Source organism: Heteronotia binoei, chromosome 9, assembly GCF_032191835.1.
Source record: "Heteronotia binoei isolate CCM8104 ecotype False Entrance Well chromosome 9, APGP_CSIRO_Hbin_v1, whole genome shotgun sequence".
Taxonomy (NCBI): domain Eukaryota; kingdom Metazoa; phylum Chordata; class Lepidosauria; order Squamata; family Gekkonidae; genus Heteronotia; species Heteronotia binoei.
The window spans coordinates 84,495,701-84,513,970 of record NC_083231.1 but is presented as its reverse complement, the minus strand read 5'-3'; the positions used below and the strand labels follow the sequence as shown (position 1 = coordinate 84,513,970).

The following is an 18,270-nucleotide window of genomic DNA, read 5'->3' as shown; positions in this document are numbered from 1 at the left end:
AACCAATCAAACTGAATAGTAAAATGAGGAAACATAGAAAAGGAAGGGGACAGTTCTTTTATTGGTGTGTGCGGCAGAGTCTGCTTCTATGATCTGTTATCTTGGTGTGTGAGGCAGAGTCTGCTTCTATGATCTGTTATCTTGATGTGATTAATCTCTGATCTCAGTTCAGCTTTTAGTTTGTCAACATGCTGGGCAAACTCAAATGACTGGGAATCATCTGGTGATTTTGAATGGCAGCAGAGTCAGGACAGATTCTTGGTGGCCTTACCAGAAGTTATTCCAAGTATGATCAGTTCAGAGACTTTTTACTTCAATCAGTCACAAAAATCAATAATACATTTCTAGTTTCTTTCCATACCTGAAGATCTGTAATTTTAGTATTGCAGATTTATTATTCAGGAGGGTTTTTTTTATGCTGTAGATTACTGCCATGTGCTATACATGGCAGCTGTCTTTGAAGAGTGTCCAAGAATCTCAGCTGGTTCAAAATATGGTGGCCACATGGATTGTATCACTTCCATGTTGAAAGATCTGCACTGGCTGGCTAATGGGCACAATTCAAAGCACTGGTGTTTACCTTTAAAGTGCTAAATGGCTTTGAATAGAGGTACTCAGGGACAGCCTTTTTTTGTACTTACATCATAAGCGCCAGCCTTGATTTGTTGGTAGAGTCTATGTTGATCTTCATCCCAAAATGGAGGGTATCCCACCAAGAGAATATAGAGAATAACGCCTGGGAAAATCCAAATCAGCATTCAGCTAAAATGACTCAACCAAGTATCATCTTAGGTAGGGCCAACTGGATGTGATAATTACACAAGTGTGAAAATGTATTGCCCACAAAACCATGTCTGTGAAGGCCCAACTAGACACAACAGCCTCCATAGGTCCAACTCACCATCATTTTAAAGGGATTTTAAAAATGCTAAAAGAGCCTGTCCCTGATTTGGCGCACAGCATGGTGGGTTACGGTCCTAAACTCCCTCTTTTAAAGTGATGAAATGATCATAATTCCCACTCACCCCCGCCATGGCCATTCATTGTCTATGAATGTTAGCAACTTCTAATACTCCTACACCAAAATTTTCAAATGAAGAGAAATGACTAACAACTAATATGAGATCTGAAATACTTTAAAACTGCAACAGGCAGGGCTTAAATGACACACTGTACCACACTTCTGTGTACTCCTCCAATGACGTTCTGTTGCTAGATTACAGAATCTGTTATGTACAGGAAACTCTTTGAGTTTTTCTACATTTGTGACCCTGAGACAGCTGTACAAAAGGCATATGGACCAAAGATGCTCCGACTCTCCTGAGAGAAAGTTTAATACATGGTGATTTGAACACATGAAGCTGCTTTATACTGAGTCAGACCACTGGTCAGAACTGCCTGCTCTGACTGGCAGTGGCTCTCTAGGGTCTCAAGTAAAAGTATTTTATATCACCCACTACCTAATCCCTTTAACTGAAATGTTTTGGTTAAAATGGCAGCAGGAAAAGAGGAACACTAATTGTCTCAGTCAACTCAACATGAGATGGACTGACTTAATCAAAGAAGCCATGACTCTCAATTTGCAAGATGGGAGCAAGGTTGTTAAAGATAGGATGTTTTAGAGGTTATTAATTCATAGGGTCACCATAATTTGGAAGTGACTTGAAGGTGCATAACACACACAGCCACACATTAACATCACTTAGCTTGAGACCATCATTTGAGACCACTAAGGTAAACATTAAGTAAAGAATATTAATCATCCCTGATCTATTATTGAAAAATGCTTTCCTGTCTTTTTCTTGCTTATCATCCTGGCAATCCTGCAAGGCAGGTCATGATTATCTTCTACTTTACACATTAGAACCCTGAAATAGAGGTTGGTCTATGAGCTGTTATATTGGTAGCTGACCAGTGGTTTGCATAGTGACCTCTCCTTAAAGTACATTTGTTCTTAGTGTTTCCACATTGGTTTTGTTCTGTAGAGCTTAGATATGCCTAGAGGAGACAGAAGCTGCTAATATTAACAGACTATGAAGGCAGAGAGAGAGAAAGAGAGAGAGAGAGAGAGAGAATGAATGAAAACAATTATAAAAAAACCCCATCCACACTTAATGTGGAAATAAGCTGAGTAGAGAGCTTTGAGGTGCAACAAAGCACTGGAAATACATTTCAATTTTTCTTTATACTGAGGCATTTAGAGGAGGACAGTCACAAGACTGTTCTCAGCACAGGAATAAACATGATCTTACCACATGCCCACATGTCCACTGGCTTTCCATATGGATCTTTTCGTAGCACCTCTGGAGAGAGATATCCTGGTGTGCCAGCAAAACCTGAACAGAAACCATGATTCTAGTAACTGGAGAGTAGTCATACAGTATCAGAGATATTTATAAAATGCCCTTAAAATTCTGTTTGGTGAGCTAGATGTTTAACCCTTCAGTCTTTACTCATCTGTAGAAAAAGATCTACCTTTCTGGTTACCTCATTTGCAATGCAGACATTTATTCCAAGCCTTCTTCAGAGGGGGAAAAATGATCAAAGTCATTCAGAGAATGCCTGAAGACACACTGGGGAAAAGCTTTTATTCTCCATTAAAGGAAGAATATGCACTACGGCAATACAACTAACAGTGGTTAAAACTGGATTACAAAGTTAGAGAACCATGCACTAAAACAGTGAATTAATACAGTGTAATAGCGTAACACACACAATGCAATGCATTATACAATGATGTGTGAAAACAGCCTTGACCACAGACACAAACAGGGTATCCTCACAATATGCCCATCTGCTGCAGCATCAGCATTGTTACATTTGGTTTATGTATGCTGCAGAGATCACAGGAGAAGGCAGGAAAAAAGGGGAAATGTGTAAAACAGTTTCCTTACCAAACCAGGCCTGCTGTTCACCTTGCACTTCTATAGCCAATCCAAAATCTGCCAGTTTTACGGCTGCCCCCTTGGACTTGCTTGCTAGAAGCAAGTTCTCGGGCTTCATGCAAAGGAAGAGGAAGGGGAAGAAACATGAGAAAACACATAAGTCTGCATTTCTTGAAATGCCCCCGCCCCACTAGAGGATCTGCTGAAAACTGACAAAAAGGTTTGATTACAGAATGGGCCTGTCACTTGCATGTCACTTCCATTTTGTGGAAAAACATGTCTCTCCCTTACTTTTGTAGCACATAAATGCTACATTTATTATATTTGTAAGGTCAAAAGTGTCTATGCTTTATTATTATTACTGTTATTATTTGAAACAGCTGTTTTACTTATTGGGCAAATTATTGGAAAGCACAACCAGCACCACCTTGGGGAACTCATATCAAAATCTTTTCCTATATTTAAATTTTCCTTCACTTACATTAAATTTATAAATTTGATTTCTAAACCACCCTTCCCCATACTTGGGGCCCAGGGTGGAGTACAAACATTCAAAGATATACAATAATTAGTGAATTTAAAACAAGTTAAAACAATCAAATAGGTACAATAACCATTTGAGATGCTGTCTAAAAAATCAGATTTGTCCTTATCCGAAGGGGGAGAGAAAGATAGGAAGGACAAGCAAATGAAGACCGTTGCTGTTCTCAGCTGTATGCCTGGTGGAACATCTCTGCCTTACAGACCCTGTGGAACTAGACTAGGTTCTGTCGGGCACAGATGTCGTTTGGCAGAGAGTTCCACTAGGTTGGAGCCAGGGCCAAAAAAAGCCCCCTGGCTCTGGTTGAGGACATAATATAAAAGAGAAGACACGTGCAATTAGTGTTATAACCTATATAACCCATAACTTAACATACAATAACAAAAATACAACAAAAATAATTTAACTGTAGATTATTTCATTGGTGTTTCTCATACATATATCACTGCAGTGATTCAACAGTGATTTATAACACAAAACATTCATAAAAATAACAAAAATTCAAACTGTAATAACAACAGTTTGGATCGTTGTTACTTTAATAAATGCTCTGTGTTATAAATCACTATTGAATCATTGCAGTGATATATGTATGAGATGTACCAATGAAATAATGAATCCACACAGTTGAGGACAGCCAGATATTTTTTGGGCCAGGGATCAACAGGACATTTTTCTCTGCTGAGTGTAATGCTCTTTGGGCGGGGGGGGGGGGGAGGTAATGCCAGGAAAGGCAGTCTGGAAGGTAGGATGGATAGGGTCTTAAAGTTTAATATCAAACCATGAATCTGATCTGGTATTCAATCTGGAGCCAGTGAAGCTGGTGAAGCACCGGTTAGATATGTGCTGTTAATTAATAAGGTTCCAGTGAGAACCACGTCTCTGTGTTCTGAACCAGTTGCAACTTCCAAGTCAGAGCCACATATGGATCAAGAGTATGCTTAGGAATACTGTGTATGATTGAAGACCACTTGCTAGCAGCTGTGGATAACATGAACAAAGTTTCATGAACAAAATTTCCAGAGTAGAACCTGTCTGCAGGTTCAGTGTTCTGAACCAGTTGCAACTTCCAGGACAGACTCAAGGATAGTCCTGTGTACAGCAAGTTACTAAAGTCTAGTTTAGAGGTGACCATTGCATGGATTATTGTGGCTAGGTCAGGGCAAGACAAGAAGGGGGCCAGTTGCCTGACCTGGTGCAGCTGAAGAAACACCAGTCTGGCAACATTTGTGATCTGGGCCTCCATTGATGGAGGCATTCAGGAACACACTCAGGCTCTACATTAGTGGCACATGTCCAGAATCAGGAGTTGCTGCCCCAACCCTGAATCACCTACACCAGCCACAGAGCCACCATCTTTTGTACATTCAGTCTCAGACAGCTCTGCTTCAGCCATCCAACCACAGCCTCCAACCCTTCAGCCATATTATTTGGGGTGGTGTCTGTCCATCTGTCCATCAACAGGTATAGCTGGGTATCATCAGCATATTGATGGCAACCCACCTTGAAACTCCACAGCAGCTGGGCAAGGAGCACATACAGATGTTAAACAACATTGGGAATAGGACTGCCCCTTGAGGGATATCACATACCAAATCAGGTGACTGGCTACAGGAGAGATGTTCCTTACTGTGGTGGCAACCTGACCTGGGAACTTCTTTCCACAGAAGATAGTTTGGGGTCATAGAAGGCATTGTGCTCAAGCAGCTGTATTTTTCTGTGCTTTGAGAAGTAATTTACTTTTCCAGTACATTTCACATAGTTCTGGACTGTTACTAATTCTTGGCTGTTGAATTAGTGCTTTGTCTCTGACTGCTGTTTTGATTATTACAGTTTTATGGATGTAAGACACGTTGAGGATTCCTTAATGGCAGGTTAATTTTTTTAAATAAATAACTTTGTATGGCTTGTCAAGGCTTGTCCAATCTATCGAGGATTTCAGTCTTTTTTCCGCAATCTTTCCAAGCACATCTGAATTGCTTGGTATAAATCAGAACAATGTCACCCATATTTGCTTACCATCTCCCCACTCTTCAGAAGTTACAGTAAGGGAGAGTGACCATATGTAAGGAGGAGGACGTGAGAGGCATGTGTGCTGGCCTTGTCCAGTCACATTTGACATAATTTGTGATCAGAGTCACATATGGATCAAAAGTATGCCCAGAAATACTGTGCATGATTGAAGACCACTTGTTTGAGGCTGCAGATAACATGAACAAAGTTTCCAGTGCAGATGTTCTGTCTGCAGGTTCTGCTAAGTGTACTTCTGGATGAGGTTACTGGGCATAGTCTCACTTTCCCCATCCTCCCATGTAAGTTCATGCGTAGCTTGTAAAACAGGCCAGTCAAATGTACTTAACAGAATTTTTTTTTCAGTGAGAGAAAAGCAGGAAATTTTTATTTCCTGGCAAGCCCTGCTTATGTAAACTAGTCTGCAACACCAGATGATCCTATTTATCAACCATCTAATTCTAATACAATGAAGTGTAGGCTGTTAGGTGTCATACACATGTGAGTAAGGACCTACTTTCTTTTACAGTATGCAGCTAGCAAAACGGCTAATCTTTTTCCTGCTCTGCTGGAAGTACTTAGCATCTGTCACCAAATATACTTGTACTCAAAGAACTGTAAAGTATATACCACTGTCACAAGGAAGTAAATATGCTTCATTAGAAAACAACCACATACTTTAATAGCAAACTCAATAAATTTCTGGGCAGCTGGACTATGCCCATAAAACAACATGCATTAGCCATTTCAGGACAACAGAAAACGTCAACATGTTTATCATGCATGAAATCTGAAGAGGTGGGGCAAATGGGCATGACTGAAGAAGGATATGGGAGATTTAACAGCACAGTCTGGAGCATTCATCCAGGAAAGGAAAAAGTCAATGTCTGGATCACAAAGTTGCACTCTTAGCTGCAGTCATGCATAGAGAGAAAACAATCCTTTAGCCACTCTTTGGTTCATACAATCTCTCCATCAGCCTAGCCTACCTCATAGGGTTGTTCTGAAGATCAAAGTGGTGGGAAGGAGAGCCATGTTTGTCTCTCCGAGTTCTTTGGTGAGATAAAATGGGATTTGAGAGGGATAGGAGAGATGTTTAGGAAGGCATTTAAGAGTTATGGCATATGATTTAAAGAATTATTTTTGGCTGGTTGATGGATGACAGAAGACTGTTCTTTATTCTAAGATTTTCTTCTGTTTTATTGTGTATTGTAATTTAACCTTCAATGCATGTAGAAAAGAGAATATTACTATAATCAGATAGATGTCATCAAAAAAGACAATGCTATATTCTAAATTCTACAGTCAAGGAACCTCCACTCAGCTCTGAGGCCACGGGGGAATACTGGTTATGTAACAGCACAGACGGATTGCACAAATACTTCAAAAATTGCTCCCTTTTTCATTTTGTCAGTGATACTGACAGATTGAGACAAGAGCAGCACAAGGCCGAATGGTACATAAATAATTCATTACCACACGTCCCTGGCAGTGATGAGTTAAAAACAGCAGTAAATTCTGTACTCCCTTTTGAAGGACACTGTAAAAAATAACCTCCACAGAGGTTGAGTTGCATGTCTGGAAGGGTTGTACCAAAGACTCTTAGCATGTCTTACCCTGAGATAACCTGCAGGTTCAATTAAGAGTTCTGTGGCCATAAAAGTGCTCAACTGCTGACTGATTACATCCCATCACTTATTGGGAGAGATTTAAGCATGCATTTTCATCTCTTTTTAAAATAACCCACCCCATTTCCCTCACCACCACCAAAAAAGAACCTGGTGGCAGCTCACTTCCTTAATTTTGTGAACTGATCACCCAAGCGAGTAGGTACTGAACACAGAAAGAAAAACTTTACACCTCTTCACATGACTCCTCTGCACACTGATTTAAATTGTGGGAAGGAAGAGCAGGGATGAGCACACTAAGTCATCTGCAATGTGAGAATGCACCAAAGAAGTGTCTGAGTAAACCTTCACACCGTATGACTGGCAGCATTCAGAAAGCCTTCTTACCACACATGAGGAGGAAGCATACAAATGTATGTGCTGAGCTCAAGAGCTGGAAATCACATGGACACAGGTCCAGAATGCTTACATCTACTCTTCTTCATGCATCCAGAATGTACAGAGGGATTGTGAGGCATAGGGCTATTGTATTTCTTATAAGGTGCAGCTAAAAGGCCAAGCAATGCAAGAGACAGCTGTAGAAAACACATGGATTCAGAATCCAGTCAAATTAATAAAAAGATCCAGTTTCCAATTAGTGTGGAAGTGGTTCCCTCTTAACTTGTGGATCTTCTAACAAAAATCTGTAATCTTTCATTGAAAACTGCCTCCGTTGCTGAGGACTGGAAGGTAGCAAATGTCACCCCCATCTTTAAAAAGGGTTCCAGAGGAGATCCGGGAAATTACAGGCCAGTCAGTCTGACTTCAATACCGGGAAAGTTGGTAGAAACCATTATCAAGGACAGAATGAGTATGCACATTGATGAACACGGGTTATTGAGGAAGACTCAGCATGGGTTCTGCAAGGGAAGATCTTGCCTCACTAACCTGTTACATTTCTTTGAGGGGGTGAACAAACATGTGGATGAAGGAGACCCGATAGATGTTGTTTACCTTAACTTCCAGAAAGCTTTTGATAAAGTTCCTCATCAAAGGCTCCTTAGAAAGCTTGAGAGTCATGGAGTAAAAGGACAGGTCCTCTTGTGGATCAAAAACTGGCTGAGTAATAGGAAGCAGAGAGTGAGTATAAATGGGCAGTCTTCGCAGTGGAGGACGGTAAGCAGTGGGGTGCCGCAGGGCTCGGTACTGGGTCCCATACTCTTTAACTTGTTCATAAATGATTTAGAGTTGGGAGTGAGCAGTGAAGTGGCCAAGTTTGCGGATTACACTAAATTGTTCAGGGTAGTGAGAACCAGAGAGGATTGTGAGGAACTCCAAAGGGATCTGTTGAGGCTGGGTGAGTGGGCGTCAACGTGGCAGATGAGTTTCAATGTGGCCAAGTGCAAAGTAATGCACATTGGGGCCAAGAATCCCAGCTACAAATACAAGTTGATGGGGTGTGAACTGGCAGAGACTGACCAAGAGAGAGATCTTGGGGTCGTGGTAGATAACTCACTGAAAATGTCAAGACAGTGTGCGTTTGCAATAAAAAAGGCCAACGCCATGCTGGGAATTATTAGGAAGGGAATTGAAAACAAATCAGCCAGTATCATAATGCCCCTGTATAAATCGATGGTGCGGTCTCATTTGGAGTACTGTGTGCAGTTCTGGTCGCCGCACCTCAAAAAGGATATTATAGCATTGGAGAAAGTCCAGAGAAGGGCAACTAGAATGATTAAAGGGCTGGAGCACTTTCCCTATGAAGAAAGGTTGAAACGCTTGGGACTCTTTAGCTTGGAGAAACGTTGACTGTGGGGTGACATGATAGAGGTTTACAAAATAATGCATGGGATGGAGAAAGTACTTTTCTCCCTTTCTCACAATACAAGAACTCGTGGACATTCAATGAAATTGCTGAGCAGACAGGTTAAAACGGATAAAAGGAAGTACTTCTTCACCCAAAGGGTGATTAACATGTGGAATTCACTGCCACAGGAGGTGGTGGCGGCCACAAGTATAGCCACCTTCAAGAGGGGTTTAGATAAAAATATGGAGCACAGGTCCATCAGTCGCTATTAGCCACAGTGTGTGTGTATATATAATTTTTTTTTGCCATTGTGTGACACAGAGTGTTGGACTGGATGGGCTGTTGGCCTGATCCAACATGGCTTCTCTTATGTTCTTATGTTAACTAGCCCTAGTGATTAGAAGAAACAGCAAGAACAATAGATCAATATTTAAAGAAAGGAAAATATATCATGTGGCATACTACCCATTGGGTTGGATCTGACAAATTGGGAGGGGATAGCAAATACAGAAGAAGACAGAGTCAGGATGCAGAATGATCTTGACAGGCTGAAAAATTGTGCTAAAATAAATGAAATGAATTTTAACACGGATTAATGTAAAATCCTGCATTTAAATAGGAAAAATCAAACACATAATTATAGGATAAGGGAGACTTGTCTTGGCAGTACTAGGTGTGAAAAGGATCTAGGGGTCTTAGTAGACCACACACTGAACATGAGTCATAGCTAAAAAGGCAAATGTGATTTTGGGTTGTATCAACAGAAGTATAGTATCCAGATCACAAAAAGTGATGGTATTGCTTTGCTCTAGTTAGACCTCACCTAGAATACTGTGTTCAGTTTTGGGCACTACCATTTAAGAGGGATATAGACAATCTGGAACATGCCCAGAAGAAGGCAATTAAGATGGTGAGGAGTCTGGAGACCAAGTCCTATGAGGAAAGATTGAAGGAGCTGGGTATGTTTAGCCTGGAGAAGAGATGACTGAGAGGTGATATGATCACCATGAAGTACTTGAAGGGCTGTCATATAGGAGATGGCATGGAATTGTTTTCTGTTGCCTTAGAAGGCAGACCAGAATCAACAATGGAGAACAAGAGAACAGGAGAGGTGCTGGAAGACTGGAGGCCGGCGAATGTTGTCCCCATCTTCAAGAAGGGGAAAAAAGACGATCTGGGTAAGTACTGACCCATCAGCTTGGCGTCGATACCTGGAAAAGTTTTAGAACAAATCATCAAACAGTCGGTCTTGGAACATTTAGAAAGAATGGATGTGATTAGTAAAAGCCAGTATGGGTTTCTCAAGAACAAGTCAAGTCAGACTAACCTGATCTCTTATTTTGACTACTTTGCTGGATCAGAGGAATGCTGTAGACATTGTTTATCTTGATTTCAGTAAGGCTTTTGATAAGGTTCCACATAGTATCCTTGTTGACAAGTTGGTAAAATGTGGTTTGGATCCTGTTACCATTAGGTGGATCTGTAACTGGTTGACAGATTGCACCCAAAGCATGCTTGTGAATGGCTCCTCATCCTCTTGGAGAGGAGTGACAAGTGGAATGCCTCAAGGATCTGTCCTGGAATCTGTTTTGTTCAACATCTTTATCAATGATTTGGATGAAGGAATAGAGGGAATGCTTATTAAATTTGCAGATTACTAAATTGGGAGGGGTTGCACACAGAATAAGACAGAAACAGGATACAGGATGACCTTGACAGACTGGAAAACTGGGCTAAAATCAATAAAATGAATTTTAACAAGGATAAATATATCCCCATCTATCCTAGCTTGGCAACAAAGACCATGGGAATATTTCATAATGTCTAAGATTTCTGTTCAGACTCAAACCCCTTTGACGGAAAATTATGAAACATTTTTTATTGTTGTATGGTACCCGGTGATAACTTACTTATCTGAACAAAACATTTTGCCACGTCGAATGCTGTACAGAAAGATGTTATATTTTTAGTCCTATTAAGGCAGATTATGAGAGGGAGGGCAGGAAGTATAGCATTTCCCTGGGCCCTTTCTTACATGCCCAGGAAAATGCTTATCACCACTTTGGGATCAGGACACAATTTTCTCCAGGCCAGTTTTTCCAGGGATCCTGGGGGTTTATTGCCATCTTCTGGGCATGGAATGAGGGGGGGGGGGTTACAGGTGTGTGTGTGTGGGGGGAGGTATTTGTGAATTTCCTGCTTTGTGCAGGGGACTGGACAAGATGCCCCTGGAGGTCCCTTTCAACCTCTATTAGTCTAAATTTTTCTACAGGTGAAGAAAGGGGGAGGGAGTCCCCTCTGACTATGCAAAAGGCTATGCTGGGGATCATGGGACCTTAATTAACAAAAGCCACCATGAAAGACTGTCTGAAATAAGAAGAAGAATTGAACAAGATTGAGCAAAAAACCCAGCTGGATCCAACCCACTCTCAGGAATGAGACCAAATTTAGCAGTGTCAATTGGTTAATGAATTCTACTTGGTCAGCTGTACTTTGGAGCCTCAGTCTAAAACTTCTTTTGGAGTAAAGTTCTTGTACAGAAAATCCTGGAAGATGAAAGTGTTGCCTTACTAATTTGAGTGACTTAGGATCAAAGTAACACCTTACAAATGTTCATGTGAAAATAATATGTGCCTATATTAATTTCAAAGAGAACAGGGAGTCCTCCATTATTTGGGGCAAAAATGATTATTGGAAATATTAGTATATGTTTTGTGAGAGCGTTCATTATCGTACTGACTTAATTTCTGTTTATTTGCCAAAGTGCAAGAAATTATGTACTGAGAAATAAGGGCTTAAAAATCTCCCCTTCTGTCTTTGGTCTGAAAATAGGTCAAGAAAAGAAAGTTAGGAAGAAGCCAAGGTAAGTAATTATCTGGAGGGCTCCCTAGAGCTCCCCTTGTGTTTGTCTGTGTGTATTTGTGTATAGATGATAGAATTTAAATATTTAAATGTCAATACGAGGTTGACTCAGTCTTCCATCCTTCCGAGGTCGGTAAAATGAGTACCCAGCTTGCTGCGGGGAAAGTGTAGATGACTGGGGAAGGCAATGGTGAACCATCCCGTAAAAAGTCTGCTGTGAAAACGTTGTGAAAGCAACGTCACCCCAGAGTCGGAAACGACTGGTGCTTGCACAGGGGACCTTTCCTTTTCCAATACATAGGGTTGGGATCCAGACTATGTTCCCCACTAACTGAAGACACTTCTGTAAGCAAAACAGAATATTTGTTCCTCTTCCCCTCCCCTGTAGCCCACTGATCTTCCTGAAATGCTCTTCCTGGAGAACAGGGGACTCTCAAGAATGACTTGAGGGACAAATCAGGCACCTCAAGAAAGACGGGAGAGCTGGTGGAACTTATACGTCTTCTTTCATTAGTGGAAAAAATTAATTCTGGGTCCAAGACATAAAGTAGAAAGTTGACCCACTGACACAACTAAATTTATACTTGATGGATGGCCAGTAGAACTGAAATGTTACAAGTGCCAGAGATCAGTACTTAAACACAGTTCTGATTTTCAATGAATCACATGATCATTTCTTCTCGTTTATTATTATTTAAACTGGCAGTGGTTCTCCAGAGTCTAGGGAAGAGATGTGTGGGATCCTTCAGTCACAGTGGCCAGTGACTGAACCTGCAACCTTCCCTGTGCCAAGTTCAGGCTCTTTCACATTCTCTCCACTGTCTACGACATCTCTGAATCTTAAGGTGATGCATATTTTGAATCATGGCCAAATCAAAAAAAGCATGATAAACAGAAGTGGGGGCAAGGTCTGAGTGGAGAAGCATCTGCTATGGCTCCCACCTTCTTCCTCCTGCTTCCATCCTAGTGATAAGGACCATCCTGGTAAACTCAACTTTTAACTTTTACAGCTTTTGAGAGGCATGTGAGTTTATAATTTCAGGGGTATTCACGCCCCTGGAAAAAAGAAAAGAAAGCCTATCCAAGTTTTCCATAGAAGGGTGGCTGTGCAGTTCCTTAGGTGCAAACCATATAATTGTCCAATTAACCTGCAAATTAACGTGGCCATTTTTCTGTCTCTGCATGCATCAATGCAGCTAAATGGTGCCTTGACACTGTGTAGTGTGGTTATCTTCCTCAATGGCATTACTCACCTTCAAGTCCCGATGGACTACACCCATCTGATGGCAGTGGAGCACAGCCTCCAGGATCTGCTGAATGCAATGACTGCATGCAAACACCAGGGGGCGTGTGTTAGTTCCAAGCTATACACTCACGTCTGTATACCCTCAGCGAGACTGGGTTAGAGTGCAAAACGGGCAAAGGACTCAAGATTGTCATGTATACAACCTTTGGAAATGTAGACACAATCCTCAGCTAGAGCAGCTGCTGCCTCAGTCATAATGCCAGTGTGAAGGGCTCCGTTTACTCCCTTTGATGTACATGATATTAATGGAAGGGAGAACAGATTGATGTGAACTCCATTTTAATACATGGGTGAATTCTGGAAAAAGATGTTGTTTTGTACACCAACATCTAGCTAATGGAAGCTGAAAAGACCCAATCAAAACAATTTAGCTTGCACTGAGCTGCTTGTTCCTTCTCCTCCTCGTTTGTGGTTCTGTCACACCAGAAGCCCTGAAGATAAAATTAAGTAGCAATGCTTTGGAAATAAATTATTCATTCTTCATGGTTTCATTTAGCTGACCAATTACTTGCTTGAGCTCATTGGAGGGTTCAGCATACTCTAGCAGAGTGATGCACAGCCAAGTTGTTCTGCTACTGCAACCCACAGTCTCTGAACAGAAGTGGTGTTTTAGGTCTTCAGGCTGACATACATCACAGTTAAAGTTCAGCTGCAACCTCCTTCCAAAATGTATGGTAATGTCCATTAAGCCATACCATACCACTTCGGATGAGTGGCAAAAATTCTGGAAGGTCACCCATCTTGCAGAGACTACCTTGTCTTTAACGTGATGTATGTTAGACCTGTGACACTAGCAAACTGGAAAGCAGCACCATGCATTGTTCATTTTGTCATGTTGAGGGTGAGGAAGGATAGCCAAGGGAACTTCTTAGCCAACCCACCCTTTACCCTCAAGCCAGAAGGAAATAAAAAAAACACTTCTTAGGCAACCTACAGGACCAGATACTGACCTTTAGGTCTCTGTGAACTATGCCATTTAGGTGACAATGATTAACACTTTCTAGAATCTGCTGTATACAATGACTGTAAAGATACAAGGGCAGATTGGAAGGGAAAAACATTTTAAAGGCACATAATCACATTCAATGCAAAAAATAAATAAAAAGAACTTAAATAATAAGAAATAAAAACAATCAAATCACATTTTGGATATGTTTTTACTTAATACACTGAACTAGAACACAGCAATGCTTCATACAGAAAGTTATTTTAAAGTCTACTGAAAACAAATGACATTTAACACATATGGGCCATCATTCAACAGATTCATCTCTGTGTTATTTAGTGGATGGAAATATTAAAGTGTTGGGAGAAATATATATCCACAGATAAAAGGGAAAGCACAGTAAGATGTATAGGATTCCTTGTATCCCTTGAGAACATTACATATGTTGTCTTAATGAGAGCAGAATGTGAATAAAAACCAGCTAGCTGTACTATGCATAATTATTAAATGTTGTATAGAACACATACAATAAGGGTGCTTTTGCACACTGATTTGTTTAAATATCATTTTTTTAAAAAAAAATTCTAAGCCACCTTTCCACCCAACTTAGGCTCCAAAGCTGGCAAACAGTAAAACCATTAAAACAAGTTTAAACACATACAACACAATTAAAACAAAACATATAAAACACTTGAACTGCAGAAAGAGTCAATGAGAACAGTGAGGGAACAGCAAATGAAACAAAAAGTCTTCACCCAATAATGAAGACCACAATAGAAAGAGACAGTCAAATAGTCTGTAGAGATAATTCCATAATGTTGGTGTCACAACACAGCAGGCCCTTTCTTGGGTTACAACCTATCTGGACTCAGATGGTGAGGGCACCCAAAACAAAGCCTCCAAAAATGATTGTAATGGCTAACTAGGTTTGTATGTTTCATATTGCCCGGTCAAAGTGCCCATGAAATTGAGGAGTACAGAGAACACCCATCAACAAGTCACCATATTTTCTTGTTACTATTTCTTCTATTTTATTCGATTTTTAGCCCATTCTTCCCACAGAACAGGTATATTGCATCCTTGGAGGTTATTTACTGATTAATGCAGCCCCCTTGGAAATTATGCTTATTGACTGGACAACATATACAATTCCCTGTGCATCTTGTTAATATGTGCATGTTCTGCATCATGCTGGTTGAATGTGTACAATGCTTGGTTTTTATACATATTTTCCATTCCACTCACATTAGCTCAAACATATTTAAGAACAATCACATGAATATAAAGTCAACATTTGTACATGAGGAAAAGACAAGAAAGTACAAATGACACAAAAACATAAAGAAAGCCACAAGATGTTAGTACTGAAACCCAAACAGGCTCTTAAAGGGCAAAACCAACTGGAAAAATCAGTACAAACCACTGAAGGTTTGAAAAAAATATAATCAGAAACAGCTGTATGTTTAGAAGACACATACAAATGGAAGGCTAAACACTTTATTCTTTTACACTGGTTGAATAAAACACATTTGCTAACCCTATACCTACAAAACAAATATCTGTAGCCCTTCAGACAAAGACCAGAATTCAAGGGCAAATATAGAAATAAGCCCCTCCCCCCCAGCACCACCACAGTTCTCCATTTTATGCAATCACGTCTGAAAATTTTAGCCCACTCTACAGGCACCTAAGGCTGAAAGCATTCTGATGCTTTCAGCTTATCTTCAGGAGGTCACATGCGATCTCTTTGCTGTCTGTAAAGTACTTTATGAGTATGCCCAATAATTCATATTAATAGAGAAAGATTTCCAGACAGAGGTCAAAAAGTAGTAAGCAATATTTGAGTCCTTGCCCATTTCTCTCATACCTAAATCCAGCAAACCACAAAAAGCTTTTTACAATTATTTTGTAACCTAGGGGGTGGGGGAGAGACTGTTTTGAAACTCTTGATTGTGGCCACAGTTTTCAATGCCATCAAGAATAATTGTGAACATTCTTTAGAATGTGGAACAGCATTTATACACTGTGCACTCTTCCAAGGACATGAGTGATATGATGTAATCTCAAAAATGCTCTCCAAAGGAAGAAATGCCTCTGACCATCTCTTCTGAGCAGCAATGAGTAGAAAGGAATAATGGAGTGGTTTTTACCCAATGGACAGGGCACTGGGACCTAAATTCAGAAATAATTTTCTTCCTCCTCCACAAGAAAAATAACTAGTGTCAGGATCAGAGAGGTCAGAGAGCTGCAATCCAAGAGTACTGGTTTCGTCAGTGCCGAAACAGACTTTGAAAGGGCTTGGTTGCCTATATGCTTCTGGTAGGCAAAATCCTTTAGGATGAAAATTTGGTTTGGATTTTAACCCTCTGGAAGTCCACCACAAAATGATAAAAAGCGCTCAGCATGAAGCCTCCCCATATGATCAGGCCAATCTGTACAGCAAATGGCATATCAGTGCTGTGACCATCTGAAAATGCTGTAACATTCAGAATGTTTTCATTCCATTAAATTTCATTCCATGGGCTAGTTCTGTGTATGTGTGAAAACCACATTTCCCAGCATCTAAGCATATGATGCTTTTCTCATAACAGATCCATCAGATGAAGGAAAGCTGCTTGGATCTCCTGTAACAAATGAGTGGATCCTCCATAACTGTGCATTTTCCTGAACAATAAAATATTGTCTAGCAAGTCCCTAAGCAAGATTTCCTGTGGAGCTGCATATCAATATATCTAATTGTAAGCCGCACTTGTTGAAAGCTTTTGGGATAGGGTGGGGTATAAACCTAATAAAAATAAATAAATAATAATTCTCAATGTGCTCCCACATGTAGATACTTAAATCTACAGAATGGGGCCATGGACAGATAGGACGGATCTAATTAAAAACATGAGGAAAGCATCAGGTTTGCAGAAAAATCTGAAATATTAAAAAACAAACAAGCACTAGGGAGTTAAAAACCCTTGAAAATGACAGAAGCAGCATTTGTGGCTTTATGAAATGAATAGTCTCAGGGACTTGTTGTTAGGCCACCATGACAGTATTGCCAGAGATTCAAGTCTTTGCTTCTGTCAGTAAAAGGCAGAGGGATCAGGCACAGGGACATTTCCAGAGTTGTTCTGGCCTCTGAGGAAGGATTCACTGCAGCCAAGCCCAGCAACAACCATCCAACAACTGGACATAATGCAAATTGTGTGCCTTACCCTGGATTGGCTGCTTACTACTGTTCACCCACGAAAGCCAGTGGTTAGAGTTTCAGAATAGCATCTGGGAGACCTAGGTCTGCATTCCCATTTTGGCATGGTACTCAGTAGTGACCTTGGGCCAGTCACACATTCTCAGCCTTACCTGCCTTACAGGATTTTTTGTGAAAATGGTGTACTGAAGAATAATGTATGCTGCTTTGGGTCCCCCCCATTGTGGATAAAAGGTGGAGGATAATAATAAATGTAGCTGAAGATGAGGAGCAGAAATAGTGAAGGATACTGAACATGGGGGTAAGTGAGCTGCCCCTTATGCAAGTTCTTGAAGGTTCCGCACCTTGCAACTGGGAAGCGCACTACTGAACTATATTTTCCTGCATACAGGCTGCTAGGGAAGGTAAGGAGCAAAAGAGGCATATAAAGGAAGGCTGGCTGTTGGGGACTTTCAGGGAAAAGAAACAAGAAACAGTGGGGGAGCAGGAAATGAGATGTCCCCTTCTCCAAGGCCTTCTGAGTCTCCTGCTTGTCAATATATCTAATTCTTAACATAGTCCCATCTATGGATACTTAAATATGCGGATCAGGGCCATGTAGAGAGGAGAGAGATTTCTCTAAAAATGTCAAGACCCACCCCCCTTTCCAGGTTTGTTGGTGGGAGGAAATCTAAAAATAGGAAAAATTGAGGGGAAGGAGGTAAAAAACCCAAACTATGGCGTTTTGTCTGCATAGGTGCAGATATCATAAAAGAAACAGCTCTCAGGATGCTGCTGCAAGCAGAGGTAACAGGGGCTGAATAAAAAAAGGAAGAACCTGGATGAGGTGGATGAGAGGGCAGACAGTTGGATGGACAAAAAAGGCAGTGGTGGTGATGGAACAAGAAAGAGTGTAACTTTCCTCTTCCTTCCATAGGTGCAAGGAACAGCAGTAGTGGTGGGGAAAAGGTGAGAGGGAGGTGGCTCTATTATTTTTGGCTTCATTTGCCCAGGTGAGCAGGGGAACAAGAAGCAGTGGCTGGGAGAATGTGGCTTCTTTCCCTACTTGCTGCCCAACGTTAAAGTGAAGAGGTGAGCAGGAGGAGGGCGGCAACTCTACATACACCCCAC

The 18,270-nt window shown here is 40.9% G+C and overlaps 1 protein-coding gene across 19 annotated transcripts in view; it reads right to left on the bottom strand.

Moving 5' to 3' along the window:
* Positions 1-18,270, bottom strand: part of CAMK2D (calcium/calmodulin dependent protein kinase II delta) — a 216,154-nt gene that overhangs the window by 64,037 nt on the left and 133,847 nt on the right. For 11 of the 19 annotated variants that reach the window (XM_060246872.1, XM_060246880.1, XM_060246884.1 and 8 more), the window contains exons 6-9: positions 13,969-14,041; positions 2,895-2,997; positions 2,253-2,336; positions 642-736 (exon numbers count right to left, since the gene is read on the bottom strand). In XM_060246872.1, coding sequence (XP_060102855.1) covers positions 642-736; positions 2,253-2,336; positions 2,895-2,997; positions 13,969-14,041 — 355 coding nt within the window. Of the gene's footprint in view, positions 1-641; positions 737-2,252; positions 2,337-2,894; positions 2,998-12,965; positions 13,039-13,968; positions 14,042-18,270 lie in introns of all 19 variants that reach the window. The other 8 variants (XM_060246873.1, XM_060246881.1, XM_060246885.1 and 5 more) reach the window with 1 other exon arrangement.